Raw genomic sequence first — 27,583 nt, 5'->3', positions numbered from 1 at the left:
TTTAGATTTAACCTTTGAAACTAGTGCTGCTCACTATTTTAGTTCAGAAAGAGTGGGCCAAAGTATGCTTAGATTACTAATCCGAATCTTTAATATTGATTGGACACATGCAATTACAGCAAGTTCGGTCGAAGAATGAATTTTAGAGAAATTATTCATATTATTTCACTGAAATTAATTACTCATTGAAGATTATTTTTTCCATCATCCACAATGACTCAAAAGCTCAAATGTAATGATTAAACTAATGATACAGTTGCTCCTTATGTTCGGAAAACTGAGGTTGCAGACTTTTCAGATGGTGAGAAATCTAAAAACTGACCCCACTTGAACCCGCAATACATGCAAGGTGTCTCTCTTTAGCTGAGTGCGCACGCCATATTACAGCGGGTTTCCGTGGCAACTCATGCAAATGTTTACGTATGAAAATGTAGTTTCTTAAAAGGAAGACCAAAGAACACTGACCTCAGAGAACCTCTGCACGTCCTGCGTGAGCGTCCCCACACGACTCCAGTTGTAGAAGTTGAGAAACTTCACCACCGCTGGATTCACGGCGTTGTCTGACGGGACGGTGCGGAAGAAGTTGGGGAACTTTTTCTTGTCTGCCAGAACTGGGGTTGTTGCTGCAAAGGACAGCTGCAATGACAAAATGAAGAAGACCCCGAGTTAGTTGTATGAGTGATCGCGACAACAAACTGCCAGGAACTGTATTACAGCAGTACTTCTAGGTACCGGCAGATCTCCAGTGGCCCCCTGCTTTGGTTAGTGTCACGGCAGGGATTAAATCATTGCGCGGCGGCTGTAATAAACACTTTTTAATCACTTTAAATGTCAGCGAACTAGCTTCTTCAAAGTGTAACTGTAAACAGATCTGTAAACATTGGGTGAAATTGATGTCCTCGGGTGTGCGTGACCTTTTACAATTGGCTTTACAATGTGCCTGTGTGTCTTGGAGAATACATCGGTGTGTGAATACCTGATATACCTCATATAAGTGATTTAGCTTTGGTCTGTGTTGTGGGGGAAAAAAAGGAGTTTCAATCAGATCCCCCCCCCTTACCCCCCCTCACTCCAACCACACACACATACATTTAAGATTAAGTAAGTGCTGAACTTCCAACACTAATGGCTTTTTTACACTCAACTAATTTTCATTTCAACCTCAGCACATTTCAGGTACATGAATTAATGTTTGAAAAGGGCGAGTGCATAGAACTTAGAAAGAAACCTTGGAAAGGATTTTGCAAAAACATCAACACACTGGATATGAAACAGCATAAACCCGCACTGGATGCAATTTAGTTGCCAACTAAAGCTGATAGTGGTGAAGTTAATATTCATCAAGCAGATCAAAATGGTCAAGACAAATGATGAGAATGCCCTGAACGGGTGTTATTCTGTAGTTAGATGTTAACTATAGAATACGTTATAGAATAACCCTTGACCTTGGTTTTGTCGAAGGCACGGGCACACACAGTCACACTGGTCCTTGTCTGCACCTATCCCACTATTTATTTGTCATTTCCATGCAGATTTGCAAGTTTTGCAAGTTTTGGTCCCTCTCTCTCTCACACCCTTTGTAGAACATTTTCAACAATATGTCATTAATTTCCACAAGAGGCAAAAACAGCTGTAATGCAGTAAATGTAAAAGCGGTAAAAACAACCTGCAGAAGTGAGACTAGACAAAGACCCTTATTATTTATACTATAGTCAGATTGAATTGCTTCGTAAGTAACAGTTATGGCAACATTATCTGTGTAGAACTGTAACTAAGTATTTAAAGGATACTCAGAAAAGGTACAGGCCTGATATAAAAAGACACAGTGCTCTATTTTCAACATCCTATCTTTGGTAATATAAAGAGAGCAATTTGAATCGGTCCAGGGTTAATTACATACTTTGTAGAGATTAAATGGAACGTATGATTCATGATTGCGATCAACACGAGGATATTAGAATTCTGACTGGGACCAAGAGGTACAACAGTAGATTTCCTTAACGTGTGCTAAAGCCTTGAGGAGTTCAAGCACCTCCTAACTTCATGGATGAATGTGATCTTTTCATTAAGCCTCTATCCCTCTCTAGACATTAATCACAGTATTGCTGGTGTAATTGTGCGCTTGTCGAAACCTGATTACCACTGAAAATGTACCGTGCGTGGCCGAAGAGGCAGAAACTGACACAGAATGACAGGAGAACTTATCAAAGGGCATTCAAAAGTCAAACGTCCCAGCAATATACTATATGGTGTAAGATAACACGAGAGCTAGGATTATATGGCTGAATAGGATTTGCATGTATTTGGGCAGATTGTTTGTCTCGTTCCTGTTGCCATAGGTGCAAGAAAAACGAAACAAATAGAAGGTCTGCCTTTTTGACACCCTCAGTTTGGCCCTCTAATTCCACTTTTTGCACAAAGGCACAGGGGTTTGTCTTCACACATCAACGAGACAGGCTTTTTTAAAACAACACATGGATTACAGCCATCAATTAAGCAGGAAGAAAGGCCTTTATCTAGCTACCACTGCTAAACCCCAACTCACCCACTCTCCTAAGAGGGCTTCAAGGGGTCTTTCCGGCGTTGCCTTAATCTCCGTTTAGCTAAGGCTGTTTGCTACACCCACACTGGGAGACGCGTCTGCAGTTCTGTAATAAGAGCCAGTGATCTTGTGAAACCAAATTGATTGCACCAGTCTTCTCAGGGCAGCCGTTGGAAGAGATTTAGTGGTCAGAAGATGCTCCACAACCTCATCTGTTTCCCCCGCTTAAGCGTTTTAGGTTTGCCTGTTTTTGTAGGAGATGTGTTTTTTTGCTTCAGGCACGGTTTTACTTGTTCACACTAAAATGTGAATCCTGGGCAACTACAGAAAGGCATGTTGGTTGAATTTAAAACGGTGTAGGAGTACAGGTGCAGCACTTCTTGTTATACATTGAAAAAACCTTGTACATGAATAGATTTTATTGGTTACATGCAAATACAGAAATGTCAGTCATAAATCTTTAAAGGAGGCAGATTCAATTCAACATTGTTCAATCAGGATGTATAAGCAACATGAATGCATGAAACCCTTGATACCACTTGAAGAATTACAAAGAAGACCTAATGTCTCTGTTTATAATGTTCACATAAACTTAATATTAAAGCACTATCAGTAGTATATCTTTGACTGTTTCATGCTGAACTCTTTTGGTAAACATTCTAATAGGCATTTTTATGAATTTTACGAATGAACAGTTGACTTGAGATAAATTGGACAATTAAAACTAAAATGGATATCCAAACCATATATTTACACAGGTCTCTCCATCTGTTTGATGTCAGATAAATCTAGATAGATCTAGGATATAGTGACAAGGATGTATCTGGTCTGCCCACTGAATTCAGGTCAGCTGATGAGAGGGGCTAAAGTTTTCTACATTCATTCTTTTTTCTTTCTCTAACATCTCATGGGAGCTAAAGTCTACAGATCAGCTTTGGCACAATTTTGTGAAGACAGTGTATTAAGACAATATGAGAGGAAGCTCGAATCTATTATTTAAACAACGGGCCAGTCTTTATATAACTCGGCACAGCCTTTTTTCAAAGGAAAATCCCCAAATAGTCCCATCATATCACACAACTGAGAGCAGTGGCATATATAAGAGAGGCTCTTAAAGAAGGCCAAATTGGATGTTCTTTAGTGGCGAGCGCCACACCAGCGGCAGATGTGCACGTGCAGTGTGCGCGTGCACACGGATCCACGCCCAGGGATACAACCGCTCTAATCACAGATGTCACAGATACACACAACCCGAAGCTGCCTTTCTTTGCCTATAGTAATTAAAACTGTGGCAAAGGGCTCAGGGAAGCCTCTCTCTCTCTCTCTCTCTCTCTCTCTCTCTCTCTCTCTCTCTCTCTCTCTCTCTCTCTCTCTCTCTCTCTCTCTCTCTCTCTCTCTCTCTCTCTCTCTCTCTCTCTCTCTCTCTCTCTCTCTCTCTCTCTCTCTCTCTCTCTCTCTCTCTCTCTCTCTCTCTCTCTCTCTCTCTCTCTCTCTCTCTCTCTCTCTCTCTCTCTCTCTCTCTCTCTCTTCTCACCTCAAGGTCTCAGGCTCGCGGTGACAAAACTCAGGATGAGTCTGGCCTTACTGAGGCACCTTTTTTGCGAGGACTCGAGGAGAGTCTCTGATGCCAGAGCAGCGGCGATCTGTTCGGATATTCTAAGCGTCACACCGTCGCTGTCTTTCAAAACGACAATACGATGGTTTGCCGTCACAGGGCGGGCTCAACATTTGCTTCACCAGTTAGGCTGCCCATTTGTAGCTTATTGTCTCACATCCTGATGCTGATAATTAGAGATGTCGACAGCAGACTTATTGACTTAGGTGGCCGATGACTGTGGTTGACTTTCCAGCTTATACTGGTAGTAGCTTTTTGAGCTTTTGTGTTGACTTCTGCAAGTAAATATTTCAACTTATTTAAGTCGACACTATGTGACAACCGCCTGATTTGGAATGGGGACATTATCAAGATTTCAAAAATTAAACCTTTCCAAGCACAAGTGATTTGAAGAAGGAATAACGAAGATGCCAGACTGAGTCTAATCACATCTACAGATCTAATCGCATTGATTGGTCCTAGCGGGACTGCTTCGCGATAGGATCCGCTGGAGCTAATTGTGTGGTTGGCCTTTGAATAATGAAGTCGCTATCATGGAGGGGCAGGGGGAAAAAAAGAATACCAGGTGAATATCAGCTCACTAACAGTGCTTTGCTCCTACCTTTCATGTTAATTATACCAAAGGTGATATGTCACTGACCAATTTGTGAAACTGGATATGTGATCTGACAGCATCAACAAGTTATTCTAGAAACACTGCCTCACGTAGAGAAATGAGTGAGTAACTGAATTTATTACACAGCACTTCTTCCAAATGGTTGTATTAAAGAAAAGTTAATGTTCATCACTTATGCAAAAGAAAATACTGTACTTTAAAACAATATGTCATCCACAAATATTCCTTCACAACATGACAGTATTGACTGCACAATTATTATTATTTTAAATTCTTTTTGAAAGAATATGTTTTGCAGTTTCGCCGATAGTTTCTATGAATTTTGAAAATTTTTACTACACTAGGCCGTAGTTTCCTGAATGTCGCATTGGGATTGCATGCATCCCAGGCTAACACACTTTTCCTTTGAAGGAAATGTAGCACCAAGTTATACAAGTGAATGAAAAGGTTTCAAGTGAATGAAAAGGTTTCACTATTGCAAGGTATAGTGTCAAATCATTTCCAACACCCATCCCTCCGCTGCAAATATCAACCTACACAGACAACAGATTCAAAGCCCATCCATCCCGGCGAAGCCCGGAGACCCCTTGCAGAGTGAAAGCTAGGTAATAGCAGTGCTGTTGATCAGGAAGCGCGGAGGTGGTCCTGGGAGTTATTCAATATTCAAGAGAGGCATTTGGTGCACCGTGGGGGCACCCAGCAGGAGAGGCGGTAGTAAGGGAGAAGCTTTGGACCCCACACCGACCACATCCAGAACTCATTAGCACCAGGATGGAGGATGGAGAAAGACATTAATATTGCAGGTATATGTTGGAGGAACTGAGTGAGGGGCCCAGTGGGGATGAAAGAGTCACACATGGAGGTGGGGAGACAGGGAAAAACTGGGAATCTGAAGGAGGCAAACAACAAGGTGGAACAGGAATTATGAGGATTCAAAAGCAATGAGTGCGTGTGTGAGTAAAACAAAACACCCTCAGATGCACAGTAGTATGCAGACATTACAACTTCCTACATGGACCCGACCAGCCAAGTGTGAGTGCGCAGCCACGAGTGTGTACATCAGGTCTACACGCGTTTTAGTTCAGACTCTTTCTTTTAGGCTCCATTACCGCTGGTAGTATTTATTCTTCTGAACAACTAAAACAATTGTAAAGTTTTGAAATACTCATTCACAACATTTAAGATGCCATGGATGTTTGATGCCCTCTTTTTTGGCCTGAGCTCCGAAAGTGGCACACCCATGATAAAAAGTGTAATAACTCTGGAACTACTTTGTCTACCTGTGCAATTTATGTTTGTAGCGGTAAAGGGGATTCCCTGTAAGTGCAACAATGTGCAACAATCAGTTTATATGTTGCTCTCGTTTCCAAAGGGTACATCGTTCAAATATAAAAGGCACACTATGAAAGCAATCACTATGTGATCCCTTTGAAAGGTAGAGAGGAAAACCTTCAGAAAAAAAAGATCAAAATAGAAAAATAAACAACTAGCCCCGTGCATTTCTCCACTAGCATCGCACGGTACTGTGGCAGGATAAAGTGCACGTCATTACATAACGTGCTCGCAAACTGGCCTCTAAGACAGGTGAGTGATGTGGCGGTCCCCTCCTCTCTAATAGCGCATGGCCTGCTGCAGCCCCTGTTTAATCACGTCACTCATGTGGGAGCTGATGCCGCGCATACCCGCATCCACACAGGCGCAGACTGAGTGATGCTCTCTTTATGTTGTTGGCCTTGCAAAACATCCCCTCACATCACTCTCTTATCTCAGGTCCATCGCTTAGACCTGGTTTTCACCGCCAGTCTCTTTTATCAATTCCACCTTCACTGGACCAGGATGTTGTTGAGTTACAAAATCAGCATTTTGGACCAACGTCATGCTAGATAATAAGCGGAACAGCTCGATGTGTCTGATGACAAGTCCAATGTGATTAAAGCAGCGTTCAACATTTGGATTTCCCTGCACCAGCACTCAATCGTACACGCACTGCTGTGCGAGGCAGAGCCTTTCACTCACTCGCCGCAGGTATTTAATTCAACCGTGCACGGCCATCCTGCACACGCACGCAACGCCGCTTCAACAATTGCTACCCACGTTTAGCTTAGTGCACACACCCATGACCATGTGTTAGTGTTAAACCAACACGATGAAAGAGTGAAGAAAGTGCCGATGAGGTTCCACCAAACTACATTTGCTTCCCCCCCCCCTCCCCCCTAAAGTCATCTATAAAAACCAACTGAGCATTCTGATAATATAAAAGGCGAGACATCAGGCTCAAGCTGAAAGGGTCAAGGCTCTAGTTAATCATTAGAGGCTGGCGGTTCTTCATCTCACTTGTTAAATCTGTGTAAAGCAGTTTGAGCTCAGATTAAGATCATTACACTCTTCCCTCAAGCTTACCACTTAAAGCTCCACCACTGACACAGGCGGCAGAGTGGACGAAGCTTCTGGATTCTAAAGTCAACCTCAGCGCTCCACTTGGCCCGACACAAACACATTTGTAAAGTAGTTGCAGCTGAGCTTGGTCTGTCAACAGTACGTTGCTGCACGTAAATAACCTAGATTTCAATGGCTAATAGGCTCGCTATCCAGAGACCCATGGACATGCGTGGAGGAAGCGGCGACCCTCTCCAGCTGGGCGCGTTAGATGTGGCAGTGCAGCGGCACATTGATCCATAGATGCCGTCACTTGTCATCGGCGTTTCCCCCGGGATAGAGAAGCAGGAAAGATGGAAACACCCCCCCCCCCCCTCTCATCGCCTCTCCCATGAGGTGGGCTCGTAGGACTCTGCTGTTCCTCCTTTGGCCACGTGTAGACAGGCTGTCCTTGAGACGGAGATGAGATGAGTGGAGACGAAAGCGCCATCACAAACAAGATCTGGGAAGGCATTTTCTCATCGATCCAAGTGTGCGTGGAGTGTGTGGCAGATATCGACAGAATTGGTTTTGAAATGAGAGGAGAGGATGTGATGCCCCCCTTAAGCTGCAGCTTGTGTTCATGGTTGAGCATGATCCAGTATGCGTAAAAAAATCTATTTGCCAGCTTTAAGATCACTTTTTGGGGGGGGGGGGGGGGTACTTACTTAAATGCCTCCATAGTATCAACTCATAAGCCAAACGTTCAGTGTGTAGAAATTTGTGAATACTTGGAGAAGGAAGGATGGGGGCTGTGAGTGATGCTATTCTGCTGCCAAACTCACATCACTATTCTATTTATAAATTGAGATTTGATACCACAACCTGGAATCTCTCTGTGCTTCCTGCTGCTATCGCTTGGCTGCCTGTGAATGATTAATGAGCAGATACTGAACTGTAGAGACTATTATTGCCCCCCTTCCCCCTCCTCCACCCTCTCCATCCATTGCTTTATACACGGAGTCCTTTGGGAGGAAAGGGATAACATTTAATGAGCTTGTCTTTTTATCTGCTTAGTCGGCCAGTTGTAGTGAACACAGTGCAAAAAAAATGTTTCATGTCCTCATATATAGAGTTAAAGTGATACGCTTGCCAAAACCTGTAACACAGTCCAAAGTGGAGAGGACTTTGGGGTGACTGAGGTGATGTGGCAACCTTGCTCTACCTTCACGGTAATTACCTTTACTGTGTGCTGCTTTGTTAGACTTTAAAATGTGTGAGAATCAGAAGCTTCTGTTTGCTCGAGTCATTTGCACATTTGTTTTGTTAGTTTATTTATTTTGTTAGTTTAAAAGAGATTGCATTTTTAAGAGTCCATGGAAAGTCTCTGAGCACAGCTTGCTCAGAGACCGATGAGACCATTTGATCTGTATGGTAGTCTCAGTATGAAGTTAGTTTACTTAGTTCAGCTTAAGCCGACTAATTAAAATATCACCTCTCGTTTGTTCAATCTGTCAAAGTAAAATGATACAATGTGGTTCTATGTCGGGTTATGGGTTATATTATTTTGGCGAAGCACAATTACTCCGTCATATGAAAGTTGCTAGGAAACAACAAGTTAGTTTGCCTTGCCAATAAATATAATTCACACTAGTTCAGAAGCCTGAATCTAACAACACTTGTTAGTATTCACTCCCTAAACCAATAAAGCATTACAATGCCACACTTACTGCATTAGATTGCATTTTGAGACGTGTATTTATTGACTGTGGAATTAGTTGCCATTGGAAATACACCAATACCAAAATATGATTCTGGTATCATAAATTCAAGTTGACCACTGTTTTCTGCCAATGTGGAAAAAGGGTTAAGTGTTATAAGTGCTATAGTCCAATTATGTGAGAATTGAGGAGAACATAAGCAGCGCTCTTACACCTGTGCTATTAATTTATGCGATACAAGAGTGAGACCAGCCTTTTAGTCAACTAAGCTTACATAAAGCTAAATGTTTGCTTTCCAATAACACAATAGGTCTCTTATTATGAAAAAGTGTTCAACATTCCTCATCTTACTTATCATATTTTGTATTTTATCCCCCAATCCTTGAACATTTTCCTCTGACGGTTTTCCTCCAAACACCCAATGGATGTCACTGTTTTATAACAAGGTTTCCTCTTCTTGGAAGAGGGGCAAGCTGAAGGAAAAATGCTTAGAAAAATATCCGTAGCCCGTCACTTCCCTGAAGAGGAACGCACAGTAAAGCATTAAGATATTTGACAGAGCATCCGGAAAAAGGCGCAATATAATATTAATTCTACAATAGGTCATGTATGGGCAGTGCAGGGGAAGCCCACACACAGGCAATTCATGTTGTGAGTGGGCAAACATTTCACTGGAGACAGCAAGCATTTGCAAATTACTATCTTTTAAGTTGGCAGACATTTAGTTCTCTCTCTCTCTCTCTCCTGCTCTCAACCCTTTACAGCTCATACATACAGGACTGCATCTGCCCCATTTTGTTCTAATAACATTCAGATCTCACTCTTTCCCTTGCTTTTCAATTAAATTGTTAATGGAGGCAACGATAAATAAAGCATGAGTACATAGAACAGACATGACATTGAAGAGACAGAGAGAGAGAGAGAGAGAGAGAGAGAGGAAGAAGAGAAAAACACAACCTCCGAGGATGATGCTGGGAACACCCAGATGGTTTCATAGACGTTGTCTGCCTCCATCTCATTTTTGTTCTCCTGTACATTCTCTATTTTTCCCCCACTGCTCTCCAAGGATGGCGGCATCTTGTTTTCATGCAAAGTGCAATAAGGGCAGTAATGTGAGGTGGGAAAAGAGAAGCACGCACGCTGATTGCTCGTAAACGGGTAAAGCTCGGCAGAATAAAACTAAATGCTTTGAAATTGGGCAACAGGTGATGTCTAGTAAATGAACAATGAGATGCCGCTCTCTTTCACTTTCTATCCTTTTATTGACATGCCTGTATGTTTGTGAAAGGGCTGATTGGTTTCTGGGCCAATGTTGTTGTATTATTAGATACAACATATGTTGGCAGATTGAACAAATTTGAGTTTAATTTAGGTTATTCAGAGAGCGTTGCCTTTGCAAAGTTTGTAAATCCCAATTTATGTATTTTGAATCCAATCATTCAACCCGGCATCATTTCCATTTTGCCATGTCTCTTCATGGTCTATTCATCTACATCTTAATCATATTTAATACTTTGGGGGACTTTGTTTGACCGGACTTGCATGGAGGTTGGGTCCCTCCCAAAGGTGTTTGGGGCGAGAAAGGGGTGACCTGCAATTGTGTGTGAGGGAATGTGTGTGAGGATGAGATGCACATATGAGTCTGCCCATAGCTCATCTCACATACTGCTGCACTATATTGCAAAATATTTAGTTTGTTGATTTATGGCTGCATGTTCAAGGACCTGTCGTGTTTGCACTGACTCACACTTTAACATATCATTTATTGCCTGTTGGATTCGGCCATTGGTTGATGGCTGACGCCTCACTTATAACTCTTAACCGGGGCCACAGGTGATCGCACAGCTGAGTGGATTGACACATGCAGCTCGGCCGCTAGCCGCTAAAATAACCAGGCACACTTATAAAGGCACCTCCCTCACTGCTGCTGAGCTGCTCCAGAGACCCACTTGTGGAAAATAGTTGCAGCTATGCCTTTGAGATGCAGTTTGATAGCCAATTGTGAGTAATATTAATTCAAACAAACATCAGAGCAGTGCTATTTGCTAAGTGCGCTTTTCTAGTTATTACCATTTTACAAACGTATTCATTTATTTATGTTCCCCTCCTCCCGCTCCTGACCATACCTGCCCATTCTTCTGATCAAACGGACACGCTGACACAACACATTTTCATCCATAAACTCTCAAGCCCTTACAGTAATCCCACTGAAAAAAACATTTCACACATCTGGTGTTAATGTCTGTATATTTTTGTTACAACGTTCTCAATCTAATTCCTCCACTGTTGATGATTGCAGCTTCGTGAGTGAATTGAAGATATATCTATATAGATAGATTTACCAGAAATATTTGAATGAATGTAAAAATGGGTGTGCTATATATCAGCTTACACTAGCGGTTTCCTGATCACACAAGCAAAAGATTCCATTACAGAGGTTAGACATCACTGCAGGACGGATGATCCCGCGACGGTCCCCTGTCTAAACGAGGCGTGCGGTAGGCGGGCCACTGTAATTGGTTGTACATCCTTGAAAAAGCTCCCTTGAAGTCAATATTACTCAGACCACCAAGCCCATTTCCCTCCTTCTTTCTCTCTCTTCCCCCATTCACAAAAAAAGACAAAGTAATCTTGCAGAATCATCTGTCTCACGCTGTCCTCCCTCCATCTCTCATCTTTTCCTTCTCTTTTCATCCCTCTCCATTAGACAGCTAATTTGATTTGCAGGCTATCTCTTCTCTACTTTCAGCAAGGGTAGTGATGGCCTAGGGATATCATTCAAGAGATGAAGAGGCGCATCATAACATGCTTTTACAAACCGGGTTCCCCTGTGAAAAGCCCCTTGCATTATTCACATGTGAATAAAGCAATAGATGGTTAATAACTGTAGACGCTTTCTTAGCCATTTTAAAATATTGCTCACTTATTGGGTGGCATTTTATTGTATTGTTCTTGCACAAAACAGTGGTGCCAGTGTGTATGAACAGTTAAACATAGTCCCTTTACCAAGAACAGTTTCTGTAACTATAGTGACTGTGTCATCATTGGGAAAGTGTTTTTACCATTCAACTATAATATACTGACCCTCCACTCTAAGCTCAATCAAATGACTTCTCTTTGCCTCACATAAAATACAACTTAACAAACATAAATGTCTGAAAATAATGGATGCAAAACCCTAGAATTTCAGCTGTACATAAAGGAAGTTTAGGGAAAAATGAATGATAATAATGAGGAGTGAACAATTTGTCGTTCAACAATATGGGAAAGATTTAAAACTGTTCAAATGTGTGGTGTGACGTTTAACACATATACACAAACTATACATTCACCATTATATTTCATTAGCAGGGTAAAATGATCTTGATCTGAGATCAGTCTCACAAACAGGGCCATAAGAATGAAAACATGATGTACTGAATGACAATATTTCTGAGACAACAGACTAGTTTGTATGTCGAAGTTCAAATATCATTCACCTACGTAGAGTGTCGGTTGGATCCAAGACGCATGTTGAAATGTGCGTGCGCCTTTAAATGCTTTTGGTTTCACATTCCGTACATGCTCTGTACATATCCACACAATCACAGCCCATATGCTGCATGTAATCAGTGTGATCAGGGAATACACTTTCGTTCCACAGAAACAAATTTTCGGAATTTTTCAAAGAGATCTCAAGAGTTTTGGGGGAAATATGAAATTGGCAGAGTAAGTAAGTGGTGGAAAAAATAACTGGTGTGGTAATCTAACGCAGAGTAATTCACTTATGTCTCTGTGATTAGTGAAATGAGCCTCTTTAAAAACCGAACTGTCACCAGACAGACTCGCCATGGTCTCTAATCTGTTAACATCCAACAGCACAATATGTGAGGACGGACATTAGAATTCAGAAAAAAATATGCAACATGGGAAAAGAATGGCATTTTCAAATGCGGCTCTTCTCTCGGCCCTCATTTCCCAACATGTGACCCTTTGTGGGTTTGCTGGCCTACTGCTAATAGATTAATGAGCCGTGTAGCCCTACAGCTTTGATCCGCCGGGGACAGCAGTCCTCCCTGAGACCAAAACCTGCCGCAGACTGGATATCCGCCAAGTTTTCATGGTTTTATTGCAACACCTGCGGTGGTTATCATCCACAGGAACAGATGCACACCACTAGAGCTGTTTATTGGCAAGCACCTCCTGATACACACGTCACAATACAATATATTGTTAGATTTGGCTCTATTCTGTTATTTTATTAAATGAAAATGGAAAAATAGAACTTGATGTATTCTACTTGGATGGTCGAATATGTGCATCACTTCCTGATAAAATGCACTTTATTTGAAAATAAAATGGATGATGTATTCTTTCTTACTGTGTCACTGTCCACTCTCAACATACATGTAAATGCAATAAACATCGTATTAAATAAAGTGCATTTGGTAAAGCAGTCATTCACAATGGCTGGGTCTTTCTCATGCGTCAGCAGGAATGAGTAGGCACCACGTACCACAGCGTCGTTCTACACAGATAAGACAACACGTTGCAACGGATCACGTGACCATGGAGTCTCTAGCTTTAGCTTAGATGGCGAAAGAAAGCAACATCTGCCATTACAGCGGTTGAAAGAATATTTTATACCCGTTTGAAACCAAATTATTTTTTTCTAAATGTATCAGTAGTAATCTCAGGTGTAGCAATACACTATTGTATTTAAAAAAATAAGCTATAGTGATATTTTTGCATTGCCCTACACACTGTGCTTTTGTAGTCAAAGCAGTGTCTCCGAGTCTCTCTCGGCCTGCACAGACCTCGCTCCTCTTGAATGGATCATTAAGCATTTAAGCACTACAGAAATCCCTCGGAAGACTGTGAGGTAAAATCGTGCAAAGGGAAATATGGCTGCGCTTTAAACGGTGAGTATGAGACACAGACAAATGTAGACAATGATTTTAGTGTAAATGAAGTCATTAGACGCTTTCATGCAATAGCGATTTCAAAAGTGCAGCTGTAATATGTTCATTGCACCCGGCCATTGCATAACCTGCTTCGCCGTGGAAATGCAGAGGGCTTCATTTCTGGGGGAAGGAATCCTACTTTGTGCAAATAAACAGAGGCATAGCAGCCCCCCACTTGCCACTTATCCACAGTGACTATAGGGATATAATGGAGAGGTGTATATGCATAGCCTCGGACAGGGAGAGAGCAGACAGTCAGAAGCTTTCCGACCTCATAAAACATCTGGTCTGGAGACTGGTCCTGTTGGAGCATTCACCTCAGTCATCTGCTCGAGCCAACACTTTAAGACTGCCCTCTGCAGTAGTATTGACTTTGTGTTGAATCCCCCCCCCCCCCCCTCCTCCAGCAAGCACCGTCTGCATTATTTCTCCACGTCCATCCTCCTCAGAACATGCCGGGTATTGTGATGTGGACGGATACACGCCATGCCTGTGAAAAACACGTTTTCTTCACACAGCACCCCAAAAAATATCTGGGGGTTAATGAAGAACACTCCCAATGAGTGGGGAGACCCTGCCAAACTGCTGATGGCATACGCCTCAGGCCTCTGAATTGACAACAATATCACACCTGCCCTTGAATGGTAGGAATGCTATTTTGGCTACAAAAGATACAGCCTGAGAGAGACTGTATGTTCTCCATACCACCAATCCTTTTCAGGTGATGACTCAAGATTGTTTGATGCATCTGGGATGTTGAAAATTAGCCGACAACAATTAGGTTGAGTTTTGTTCGGCCTATGCCTGCCCTGCTTCTGAATTGGACAGAAGAAATCAGTTGGCCACATGCATGCATTTGGCAGATGGATACAGGCTCATATCTCCGCTCTCTTTCCTCATTTATGCCCTTTCTCTGCTTTCTTGCTGTATTAGTACCTTTATTTGATATTCACAGAATGCATTACTGAGCTGAGAGAGGTTCTCAGCCTCAGGAGGCTCCACTCGCTGGTTTCTCCTGAGAGAAGAGAGAATAGCAGATTCCTCCCCACTGCCCAACAGCCACCCAGTCCTCTGGGCAACAACTCTCCTGCCTTCTTGCTTGTCAGAACCCCTCTTTGCCATGCAAATTGCTTTGTTCATGGATGCTTTCGCTCTCTTCTCAAGCATCCTCTTTGAGCAAAAGGCAAGTTTGGAGGGAGTTTTTTTCCCTCCACATTGCAGAATCCAGCCTTTAAAAGAGTTCTGAGCCTGCGCTGATAGGGGGAATGCCAAGTCCTGGTGGATTTATGGCTACAGGGTCAGAGGTTTGGGCTTTCCAACTGGCATGTTTCTATGGGCTGTGGAGTGTACTGTGTTTAGCTAGAAGGACTAACTGGAGTAGTTGTAGCTGGAATTGTTTTAAGAAAAAATGCTTCCCAAAGTTATTGATGCCGTATTGCTGTATTGTTCTGATACATGTGCGTGTATCACATGGCATCCTCGTTACGTCAGCTGTGACCGTCTTTGACCATTTCATCTCTATTTTTACCCACCCACCTCCAAACCAAGCCAACTTGCAATCTGCATGGATTTGTGTGACTGATGGAGGTTTGGGTGGGCGGGGGGCAGGGGGTCGGGGAGCAGCTTTCACCTCCCTGGAGCGTGGCCGGAGGGTAGTGAGCACCTCCCCTCTGCTACACATGTTTACACAGCCTAAACAGGTAGTGCCCAGGTTTTTGCCTGCATTAACCCAGAAGGAACTCTAAGTTGAGACTAACTTTAAAAAAAAAGAAAAGACTCCCATTTAGTTGATTATGGTCTGACTATTGCTGTTGCAAGATTCCAGGAGGCCTCGGTCTGAGGTTATAAACAAGTTCTACTGCCCAAAGGATCGCACAATTGAATGAATGCATGCAGCACCCAAAAAAAAATGTTAGTGCTTCTTGCACTTGAAAAGTTACAGGCTACGGTTTGAGTCTGCCTCCCACAGAACAGCGACAAAACACACACTTTGCTGCAAACGAGCTTGACCTCACAGATAGCTTTGGGGCTCATTTGATTACTTGAGTAAAGTGCTTATTTCAGGAAGAGCATTTTAAATATACAATATGCATCACAACACATCGACCAAAACTTGGCAATAATAAGAAATATACATTTATTTTCTCAAAGAATTGTTTTTTTATAAGACGACCTTTAGTGGAGCCACCAGCCACACCCTCTCCCTCAGCCGGTCTCTCTCTTTTCTATAAGCTGACCATGATTATAGTGCCATACAGCACTCTGCTGCAAACGTGATGTGGGAACCAATGCAGCCCGTTCCCACACTCGGCATCCCGGGTAAATATCAGCTACTCATCTCCGAGACACAGGTTCCAAGGTCCTTCAAAGGGAGACGAGCTATTAGGTCTCACATTATTTCTTTGTTTGAAGTCTCATATTTCATTGCTTTAATGCTACTTTGGTTTCCTGTATGTAATTTCACTGGATTTTGTGGCTTGCATGCTGTTCTTAATCAATGTCATTATAGACCATATAGCATCGGTATTCCTTATTTCACTCGGAAGAAATTGTAATATTCTGCAGCCATGTGGATAACTTGTCAAAGTGTATCTCAACTCATCTCTACCAAACGCAGTGGGTACTGTATGGCTCTAAGGAGAGGCCGTAGAGCAGAAGGCACCTTGAACTACCTGTCAGTCAATGTGATATAAATAGTGTTTCACAGTATGAATAACAGTAAGCCATGGTTTAGGCACTTATTTGGTGTGTAAATTGTACTACACATAGAAGTTTATTATTCACAATCTTAGCTGCTCTGTGCGGCTGTGCAAATGTAAGGTTATAATATTCACATTGACACGGCTAACATGACAATATTGTACAGGAATTTGGGGAGTTTTAAGGGAATTTGGTAAAACAGAGCAAAACCCAAAGTTTCTTAAAATTGGGAATGTTTTCAAATTGAACCTGATGATGAAGCTAGACCAATTAGCATAGTGCATCCTAAGGGTAATTGAATAAAAACAATCCATCCAGTAGTCGTTGAGACTTTTCACCCAGAACCACAAATGTCGATGAAGAGTAAAAGTCAAGGGATCACCAATGTGCTGCCAGGAAAACATGAACGGATTGCTTCTGTTGCCAATACGAGGATCCGGCCTGATCGGTATTGCATTTAAATAAACCCATGTCTTTAATGCATTGTGTTCGTTCATTCATTTCTATCAGCCATTTAACTGGGAAGCTGCCCTAAACTTTGTCACTACGGCCTCTGCCTGCACGAGAACGCCACACGGCATAGATGTGAGGGTTGGGTCTTAGAGCGCAGCAACGGAGGGAAAACTAATTACTAAAGGCTCTGAGTCAATCAGCCATGGATTTTCAATTACTCTTCGAATGGTGGCCATGAAACAGCTTTAGCTGTGAAATATGCTGTTGAGAAGTCAGAGAAAACAGGAACCGGTCTGGGGATTCATTTCAATGAATTGCCCTCAACATGCATTGAATTTTTCATAGATGGAATGTGATAGCATCTGGCCAGTGCTTTGGAGGACCCACTCCACTGAGCGGGGAGAGACACGAGAGGTAAGAGAGAGAGAGAGAGAGAGAGAGGTAGCCTTAGAGGTAATGCAAAGTTTGTCCAGCATGCAGAAACCTCTCTCGCTCTCGTTCATGGCCTCCCTCCATCTCACCGTAGCTCTCTTCTTTACTCCCACTGACTTTTCAATTTCCACAGAGCTGCAGGGTTCAAAAGGCTAGTTCAAAGAGGACTGTACATTTTTAAAATTCCATCTCCTGGGTTGCGAGGGAGACATGACCAGGGTCTGAGGTGGATTCACAGACAAGTAACATGAAAGACCCCTGAGCATGATGACCAAAAGTCTGAGCCAGAGCTTTGCTTTCTGCAGGGGGGTTACTGTAAATAAGAGGAGGAATATTGGATTGCTATATCGTATATCAAAACCTGTTCTTCTTCTGATCTTCTGTTAATTCATTTGGTTTTAATATCTATATTTCAATGGGTAATACTTCTTGAGCTAAACTAATTATAATGCAACACATCACACTAAATTGTATTAAAAATTGTGTTTAAATGTGGCTGTTGAAGTAGATCTGCATTTTGATGAAATTAAAGTTCTTGCACATTGGTGTTGTACCCACATGGATAAATGTACTTATCGCAAGATACTTTGAATAAAAGCAGAATAAACATGTGCATGAAACACAATGCATTCATTTAATGAATAAATATTAGATATGGTAACAAACCAAAAACTTTCAAATATTTTTGTAATAAACATTTTTCCAACAGATTACATTTTAATTTTAAAATTAAAATGATTCTCTGCCATATTCAAAACATGAATAGCGAACATACATGGTATCAGAAAAGCTTTTGATATTGTTTCCTAATGTCTGTGGGATCCTTCAAACCATGTGAATGAATTTATTCTTAATTTTATCGAGATGTAATACAAACAATATCTGTTCTTACCAAGTTGGTACATTTTTTGTGAATAACTTGTATTTGATTTTGTTAAACTATTTGAATGATTAAAACAGGGACTTAGGGAAGAATTCAGACAATACAGCAGTGACAAACAATGCACAATAGATTGGATACACTATTTTTTCTGTGACGAATATGTTTTACAGATTATAGATCTGATTCAAAGCCGCAGGAGACGTATAGCTAAATCCTAACGGGGAGAACTTTACCACTATAATCTGCAAATATCCGTTTAGAAAAGTAAAGGCGCTGCTCAAGGGTCCACTGCTTACCCCATAATTATACCAATTAAGCAGATTACTCCCACTGTTCTCTGCCGGTGGGGGAAATGGAAGTAATACCACAACAGAGAGTGAGATTAAAGTTTACCTCTGCAGGATAAACACCCGGTCCAAGTCAAACATCTATCCAGACCTCATGCTCGCCCCATCTGTCTCAGCCATCCACAGATCAATGGAAGCAGGTTGGGGGGTTCAAGGAGCAGGGGGGGTGGGGGTGGGTGGGGGTCGGTATGGATGGGGAGGGAGGAGTGAACCAATCGTCGGACAAAAAGGAATGTTTCCCACTCAACAGTGTGCATTTGTTGTCTCTTGATAACTCACTAGGATTTCTCTCTGTCGTCTTGTCCTTAGTGAAGTCTCCTGCATCTCTGGACCATAAGACATCATCAAATGGAACTCAGCCTCAGTCTTATTTTCAGGCCCCATCAAATGCTTGACTGGTGTCTGGTTGAAAATGTCAAGATTATTATTGACCAAGTAGTAAAACGAATTATCTGTTACTGTGTCCGGATTTTCCAGTGTGAGTCTTTTTGTTGAAAAGGTGGTTACTTTCAATTATGTCCTCATTCATATTTAATGGTGTTTATTGGAGCTTAAGGTCAATGGAGGTGTGTTTGCGTGCTTTTCCTAACACTGGCTCTGAGGCGGCTGGCGTCCCACTGTTAAGTCTGGGCTGTCTCTTTAAAAATGCACAACGTTCCACCCCAGGGAGCGCTGACCCCCCCCTGGCCTCAACCTATTGAGAGGTAAATATCAGGTAACACGGCCTATGAAATCCCACATCTCACAAACGACCTACTCCCTCTAAACCTCCCAAATAAACTTAACCGTTTATGCTTCATTTAATTGAAGAAATCCATATAAGATCAGGAAAACATTTGGAGCAGTGATTTCTAGCACAAAGAACAAGGTATTTATCCTTCTGAAAACAATTCTTGGATTTTCTTTTTGGGATGGAATGCCGTGGTATCCACATTTTATGGCTGATTTCACATGAAGAACATGTCATCCTTGTAAAAAATGCCTGTGTTGAAAATCACTAAAGCACCACGGGACACTTTTGAACTGTAAATAAGGCAAATCGCTTTCAACTGTATGAGATGGTTTTAGGAAATGGATTTAAAAAATACATGCATGTAGGATAATGCACATTTGGTTTCTAATCGACCCAACAACTGTTGAAGCGGTCAGGTTGTAGGAAGGCTCCTGTAGATGTCTCAAGGAAGGAGAGCGCCGTCCCTCATTTGCAGCACACTTCACATCATGTGGTACTGCGAACTTCTATTAAATGATGCATGTAATGGATCAAATATAATCCTTGCTCCCACACAAAAGGGAATCCGCAGCAGCTGAAAAGAAGACAGCATGACGAGGCACAGATCTGATGCATCTGGATGTAGGAGTACCCAGCACTGCACAACTCAAAAAGCAAATTCGCTTTCAGTGCCACATGGGTATTTATAAATTTAAAGGTTGGAACAAGTGAGAATGCATCTACAGGACCTAGTCATGATGTGTGTGTGTGTGTGTGTGTGTGTTTGTAAGTTGCTCTACCAGGAGATCAGACCATATGCTCACTGTCTTCTCGGTCCTAGCAAACATTCTGCCCCACTTTCACCATTTTCCTTCTGCCAAGCCGTGGAGCAGTGAACGTCTAATAAGTGAATGGATACATGGCCATGTGTGTGTGTCTGTATGTGTGTGTGTGGGTGTGTGTGTCTGTATGTTTCAGATACCTAATCTTTTGCGTGGTTCAGTACAAGTGAAATATTTGTGGGTCTTCATGGGTCTATCTGCTATAATGAGCTGTAGCTGTGATGCTCCTTCTGCTCGATCTCTCTGGCCCTCCTGCATGCAAACCACTAAAAGGTTTAAATTAAAATTTAAAAAAAGAGCTGTGCTGCCTGCATCTCAGGACAATAATATATAAAACACACTTCACTGACTGCGTGTCATAAATCTTTTGTGCTGTCCCCTTGCCGTGTCTTTAGGGCTGAAGAAAACACTCAAAAAATGAAGAAAAAAAGCTCAAACACAACTTTACAGTCAACAATGGGTTTCCTAGGAGTGTTGTGTAGTTTCACAGCATCACTTTCTCTTACATTCGATCTGTGTTGTGACTGAAACACATTCTATTGCAACAGATTTACTATTAAGGGGCCGTGCTGTCAAGCAACATGTTTGTGTTACAGTCCTAAAGATGTTCTGCTTTATATTCCGTAAGATAAGTGTGTAAAATATTGCTGGGTCAAAAAAAGCCTGACTATGGTGAATGGGTTATTTCTTCAATGAAAGATTTAATGCATACCATATTCAAACTGTACACTTTATTACCTGATTTAAAAGGAAAGCAATATAAAGAAATGGCCCGCTGTAAAACAAAGTAATGGTACCAGTTAGATACCATGGAGCCCTTAAAGGTGACACCATCCATTTCCACATTACCTGTAGAGACTGCTCAGTGATTTTTAATATGCACATGATGATGTCAATTTAAATGTAAATGTGATGCAGTTGCCAAACAAAAAGGTAAATCTTTCGACAAATGTCCCACTATAAACATATCGTGCAGCAGCGGCATGTTATGACTATTCATGAAGGCAGTTTTCCAGCCGCGTCTTCCTGCTCTCCGAAACAAGTACAACCCCTTATCTCCGCCAGCATAATGTGGAACTTCCTCGTGCCAAATGCTTCACCACGTCTTCAGCGATTATAGCAATTTCTACTATGTGCGCCTGAGGGCCTCTGAGGCCCTTTGAAAAGGAAAAAGCCCTTTTGTCGAGGAGAGTGTTGGAAAGAAAAAGAGGGAGAGCTAAAGATTTGACATGGCGTGATTGAAACATGTCAATGTTAGCGTGCAAGCCCACAAGAGCCGGCACAGATTCCCGCTTCTGCATCTGTGCATGTATGGCCATGTTCATTTATCCATCTGAACAATTGTTTGCCTCTCGGAGTCCAAGTCTGAGTGGCACAGCTGTTCAAAGAGGACACCAACTGGAAGTAGGATTTGTGATTTGAGGGGAGAGAAGCTGTTTGCACACTGTTCACCGTCTCTGAAAGGGAAAAGAATTCTAAGAAATCACGTCAAGTTTACCCAGCGGTCACAATTCAGAGACTAAAGGCTCGCTGGAAGGGAGCAATCACAAAAGCAGTATTCAGATTAGATTTCTTATTTCTTTCAGTGGAACACTTCACGGTATTATACTGAAGACAAAAAAGCAAAAACTAAATGCAGCATTTAAGAAGAAGTCAACATTTAAGGCTTCATTTCTAAGTAGATTTAGAGTAAAAGCAGGCTACGCTTTAGGGCGGGGCTACCCTGTGATTGGCAGGTTTCTAACAAACCATCATTCTATCCCACACTTGTCTTAGCGTCCGTCTTGTGAGGTCAACCCTTTCACAATGTGTTTCTCAGGTCATGGAAGTAAATAATAATGACTTCAACCTCTTGGCAATGGTCAAAAATACCAAACTCCAGGATTCAAAATGGTCCACAAACCAGTTATGACGACGTGTACGCTTTGAATCTCATCCACTGTTCACTCTGAGAAATAGATGGGAGTCACACACGTGCAAAAAGATCTGATCTTGGACCTTTTGTGACTGCAGTGTGAGCGCAGCCTCAGTCTTTGGAGAGTGAGCCGATGTTGCCCTAAGCTAGAAAGACATTATCCTTTATCAGCACTTCTTGCAGCCGTGGACTAAAAAGAAAAGTATTGAATGAGTGCACCAACAGGGAAGAAAAATATAGCATTGAGCTCAGTATCAACCTCAAGGAGGCTTAACACTACTGATGCTCCGATAAAGTGAAAGAAAATCGTGTGGGAGGAGAGAAAGATAGAAAAGAGTAACAAAAAAGGACTTTAATCAAGGAGCAGGAGAGAGTGCTCAAGTTGTAGTGCCTGGATCTGGTGTTTTTACCCAAAGAATTGCAGAAAAATAAGCTGTTCAGGTAGAATAGATAGTATTTATAATCATATTTACAGAATAATCAAGGTAAAATAGATGTCAGGAGGACAGATGAGCACGGTGTTTCTTTATTTTGAAACCTTCAGCAGTAATACATTTAAAAAATACAATTCGTAAAAAATACAATTCGGGAATCGCTATAAACTATTAAAAAGGATTCTTCTCATATAGTATTGATCTAGCGTTTTAATAGCATGATGCTCATCATCCTGTGTGGTTTCCTAGTGTGTCAGTGTGTGATTTTAGGTGTGTTAGGTATTGGTATTATCCTATAGGCTTATCTACTGTGGAAATGGGGTTATTGCATTACTGCATATGTGAACTGTCCAGCAGGAAGGGGGGAAAGATGGAGGATGGAAAGCACTCTGATCTGAAGAGACTTTCTCTCTTTCCATTTCCTCTCTCTCCCCCACTAAGTCTGTCCTCCTCTTCCGTCTCTCTCTTCCTTTCCTCTGAACAGCAGTGGATGTTTCAAATGTTTGTGAGCTGGGTCAGACAGTTAAACTGCGCCTTATTGATCGTCTAAGCTTCACTCTGTCCAAGTAGCCGTTATGGCTTGTAATGGAGACGGGTTCCTCTTTGATGTGCGATAGCTCGGTGAGTCTGCCCTTGTTTTTTGACATCGTTTCAAAAGATCCTCCTAATGCCGGCCTCAGAGAAGCTCGATGCAAATGTTTGGGTCGATGTGCTACAAGCTTTTTCAAGGCGTTGAACTGGGCACAGAATTTGACTCAATTGACTTTAACAGACATTCAAACACTCGAACCTTCTTAAAAGAAGTAGATAACGATCTAACATCAAATTATTGCATAACTCAGCCATGCTATTAATTCTCATTAACATAAACTATACAGTATGGAACTATTATTTTAATGGCATATATACAATGTATATATAGATACATTAATATAATTGTAAATATATTACTCTCCTGTATGCAGTCAAAACCTCTATGTTCAATTGAATAAAGAAGGTTTAATAATATATCCACAATATTCAGTTTTCAACTTGCAATTACAATATGCGCTGCATTAAAAAATATAGATTTGTTGAAACATTACAGAAAGCGTTAAGAAAAATGATGTAGCTTTATATAAAGCACCTCATTTTAGAAAAATAAACTAATACATTAATAAATTAATTAATTGTATTTGCCCTATAGCTTCAAATTGAGATCATTCAAATGTTTATTGATGTAAATCAAAAACACCGCTACAGTATACTCCATTCTTCTCATCTCATCTGTTTGCAGGGATTATATCGTATCAGCTCTATTCTCCTCTCTCTTTACATCATTGTTACTGTGTTAGGGTTCTGATCACATTGTCTACTTGCCGTGCCCTCATTTTGGATTTTTATGGGGTGTGTTTGCTAAGACAAGTTGTGCTCTGTCTCAAAGTGGCGCTTCTCATTGCCACTCTAATAAGCGCCATGGAGCCTGAATTTTGCATTTACTGTGCACGTTTTACTTCTTAGGGAAGGACACGTGAAATAACTTCTGACTCACGGATTCTAACCGTCCAGCCTCTCGTCGAGGCCCCCCCCCCCCCGTCTGTTTATATCCCACTCAAGCCGCGACATTTATCCGAACGCACACATTTGGTTGACTGAGTAGCATCACATGATATTATTTATAATGCATGCAATTAGTCGGTGGGTTTCCTCGACTGCTGAACGAGTGCCGTGTAGGCTGGAAAAGCTGCACAGGTTAAAATAGATGTCCCCCATCTAAACGTAATAATTCATAATTATATATCGGTTGTAGGTACAGGTGCGGGTACTACGGCATCTGGGTCTGGATAGAGGTCCAACTATTAGTGACCCCTTCCATAAATCGTGACCGTTATACCAAATCTTCATCTCCTCCTCGTTTCTTTTTTTCTTCATATTATGCCTTGATATCAGTTATTTTTTCTATACCTTTTTTCTCTTGCACTATGTTAAAAGCGACATTTTCATCTTAAAAATTCAAAGTTGTATACGCCCAGCTAGTTCTTCAAAGTGCTATGGACTCTATGACCTAAATAAGGAATATCAAAGCCTGGAAACCCCAGGAGAGAAGAGAGAAATGGGAAAAGAACCAGGATTTTGGGGGCACAAAGAACGTGGAGTGTGTATGGTAAAGTCCCTGTGCGAATCATCAAAAACAAGCTATTAATGTGTATAGTTTGTTTATTGTTGCTGGCAGGTCCTGCACCATCATTAGTGCCCTGAGTATGACGCACTTATTTTCTTTTTTTTCCTTTTCCTCCTTCAGAAAAACTACCGGGGGAGTGATATTACTTGAATGCAAGAGAGGGATCCAGCGTGTATTCATCTTGTATTCCTTTTGAATACGTCTCATAGACCTTGGTGTCAAAAAGATGTGTCAGTGGTAAAAAAAAGAATTTGTTGTTCCTACTTCCTTGTGGAAGGACAAAAAAAGAAGAAAGCTCTTGTTCTTACGACTGCCTATGAACTAGCATGTTTATTCAATATGTGACACCAACAGTTGCAACCCGTTAACGGTTTGCATTCAACAAATGCTGCTAATTAGCTAATTACTGTTTCCTGTCGAATGGCGCGCGTTTGGCACCGCAAAGAGGTAGGGCGGCGTGACTGAGCTCAGATTTACTGTGCACGGTGATGCCTTCTGCAGCGGCATTCAAAACTCAAAAAAGTCAGATTAGTGCACAGCATTGCACATAATTAATACATTCTTCTGTCTCTTTCTTGCCTAATTTTCCCTTTAGTTTTAAAAGAGAGAGAAATTGTTATACACTCAATGAGAAATGATTGGCTTTAAGTGAACGGCTTGATATTTTCCCATCTGTGCAGCAGGCTTATTTGTCTTTATACAACTTCATTAGCAGATTATCACATACAATCTCAGGATGCAATTGACAACCTATCAAGCATTGCAAAACACACCTTGTCAAACAGCGTTTAATCCACTGCTGGACCGGTTTAGATAAAGTGAGGGCAACAACTTCCTGTTTCATTGCCTAGAAGACAGTCCCGTCCCGCGTCACACTCGTGGAGAGAGGAAGAAAGACAAAGGACAGACAGAAAGGCTTAGAGACAGACAGAGAGACAAGAGTCTAAAATACGTCCATAGGACTGCACTTTGTAACAAAGTACACACACACAACCACACATGAGTTATGGTTGTGGGGATTCACCCGACCTCGGGAGGACAGTTTATGTAACGTTTAGTTTCCCACTGACAAAGAGGACAGGTGAACCATAACTTTGCTCATAATCTTGATGAATGAGGATCTGTTGTGATGTTCACACCGCGCTTCCACTTCCAGATTTTAGCTTAAACTTTGAAAGTGATGAAATATTGATATTGTACACAGGAGGATTAGTGAGGCAGAATACTGCAGGGCTAGGCATCTATGTTTTATTGAAACATCCAGTGCAGCACTCAGGGAGAGTGAGAGAGAAAGGAAATTGAAGAAAAAAAAAAGAAGACCCCCGAAGAGTTGGTGGAGGCTTCAAATATAAGAGAATGCCGCACGTCAAGGAGGAGGATACAACTTTGCTGTCCCTAAATTGTACGCTCCAACGAAACACAATCAAAAGTGCCGAAGAAAAATGTGCTTCATACACGGCGACAGCGCCCTGGGGACGGCGCGAGTGTCACATGCTTCTCAAAGATAAGCTCCACATTGAGGTAAAAGACACTTCCAAGTACACTGTGGACTGATTGTCTAGTCTGCATTTTTTTTTAAAAGATAACGTTTTTTGAAAGTCATCCTCACTCATTTCTCCATTCAGTGAAAGAATAATATTTACCTCTTATCTGTGCTGCTTGACCCAAAAAACCTTCACAAAGTGAGTCCAGTTCTACAAATAATCAATTTCGACGCGTTCTTTTTTTCTCAAGAGGCAAAATGACTGGGGGTCATCATGGGGGGGGGGGAGCATCATTTTTCATTATACACTCAACATGGCTGAAAATGGACAGCCATGTTAGGCCTAATTGGTGTGTGAGAGGGGGCCAGTGACTGGTAGGAATGGGGAGTGTGTGTGTGTGTGTGTGGGGGGGGGGTTATTTCTTGGCACCCTGTGAGCCTTTTACAGCATTATAAGGACCCCACTGCTGCGGGGAGGAAAAAGACTTGAAGAAAAACGGGCTGAGTGAAGAACGTTGACTGGGCACAGATATCTATGCCAGCAAGTATTTCAAAAGCTTGCCAAATTCTTTCTGGAATGATATAATATCACGTGGAGGAGAACACAAGATTAATCACAGACTAAGATGGCAGCCAAGAGGATGGCTTCAACACTCATTGTCACGCGGAAATAAAACCACAGCAATCAGTGGCATTTGTGGCTGATGGCAGCTCACACACACAGCTGCGTCCTGCCCCAGTTCTTTGAATTTCTATTTTATGCTCCGAAGTTAAGTTTCGTCCCCGTGTGTCTGTTCCTCCGTCGTTCTCTCAGTCCGCTCCTCGCCATCTGCCCACTGGCCTTGGTAGCATGCTTATCCACCATTTTAATTTGCTTGAGCAGTCGCTTTTAGCACATGCACACACAGCAACGGGGTACAAAATGGGACTGCGAGTACAGGAAGTTATTTGAGGTTTTCCTCTGGCATTCCAACCTGAATGCTCTGATTGATTAAAGTGATTCAAAACTTAGCTGAAGGGCAATTTTTGATTGGCTGTATTATTCGACTTGTATTATTCAATTATCACATAGGCCCTCTGGCTGTGGGCTTGTCGTTATTTATTTTTTGAGGTTGTATTTAATTTCTTTCTTTACAAGGCACAAGTGTGGGTTTGTTACCTTTTAGTCTGCTCGCTGGCAGAGTCAAACTTTAAGGAATTACCGACCGTTTGAAGACGACCGTGAGTTATGAACATTCATAATGGGCGAAATGGTTTATGCCGGAGGGAGGTTGACTTGCGACAAATTGTTGCTCTTTGCATTTTGGAAGATTCCCACTAGTGGAATGCCACTCCAAGACAAACTTGCATATTTCCCCTAATTAAGGAGGTTTATGGCTGCATTCCTTTTAAGACACGATTCCACCTGCTGTACTGGCTACAAAACACA

General features: G+C 41.8%; 1 protein-coding gene across 1 annotated transcript in view; it reads right to left on the bottom strand.

Annotated features, from left to right (window-relative positions):
- Window positions 1-27,583, bottom strand: part of gabbr2 (gamma-aminobutyric acid (GABA) B receptor, 2) — a 134,131-nt gene that overhangs the window by 64,819 nt on the left and 41,729 nt on the right. Inside the window, exon 3 of the mRNA XM_037473636.2 lies at window positions 466-636. Within this exon, the coding sequence (XP_037329533.2) occupies window positions 466-636 (171 nt within the window). The remainder of the gene's footprint in view (window positions 1-465; window positions 637-27,583) is intronic.

The sequence above is a fragment of the Pungitius pungitius genome, chromosome 17, assembly GCF_949316345.1.
Source record: "Pungitius pungitius chromosome 17, fPunPun2.1, whole genome shotgun sequence".
NCBI classification, from domain to species: Eukaryota; Metazoa; Chordata; class Actinopteri; order Perciformes; family Gasterosteidae; genus Pungitius; species Pungitius pungitius.
This window is presented reverse-complemented; position numbering and strand designations above follow the sequence as displayed.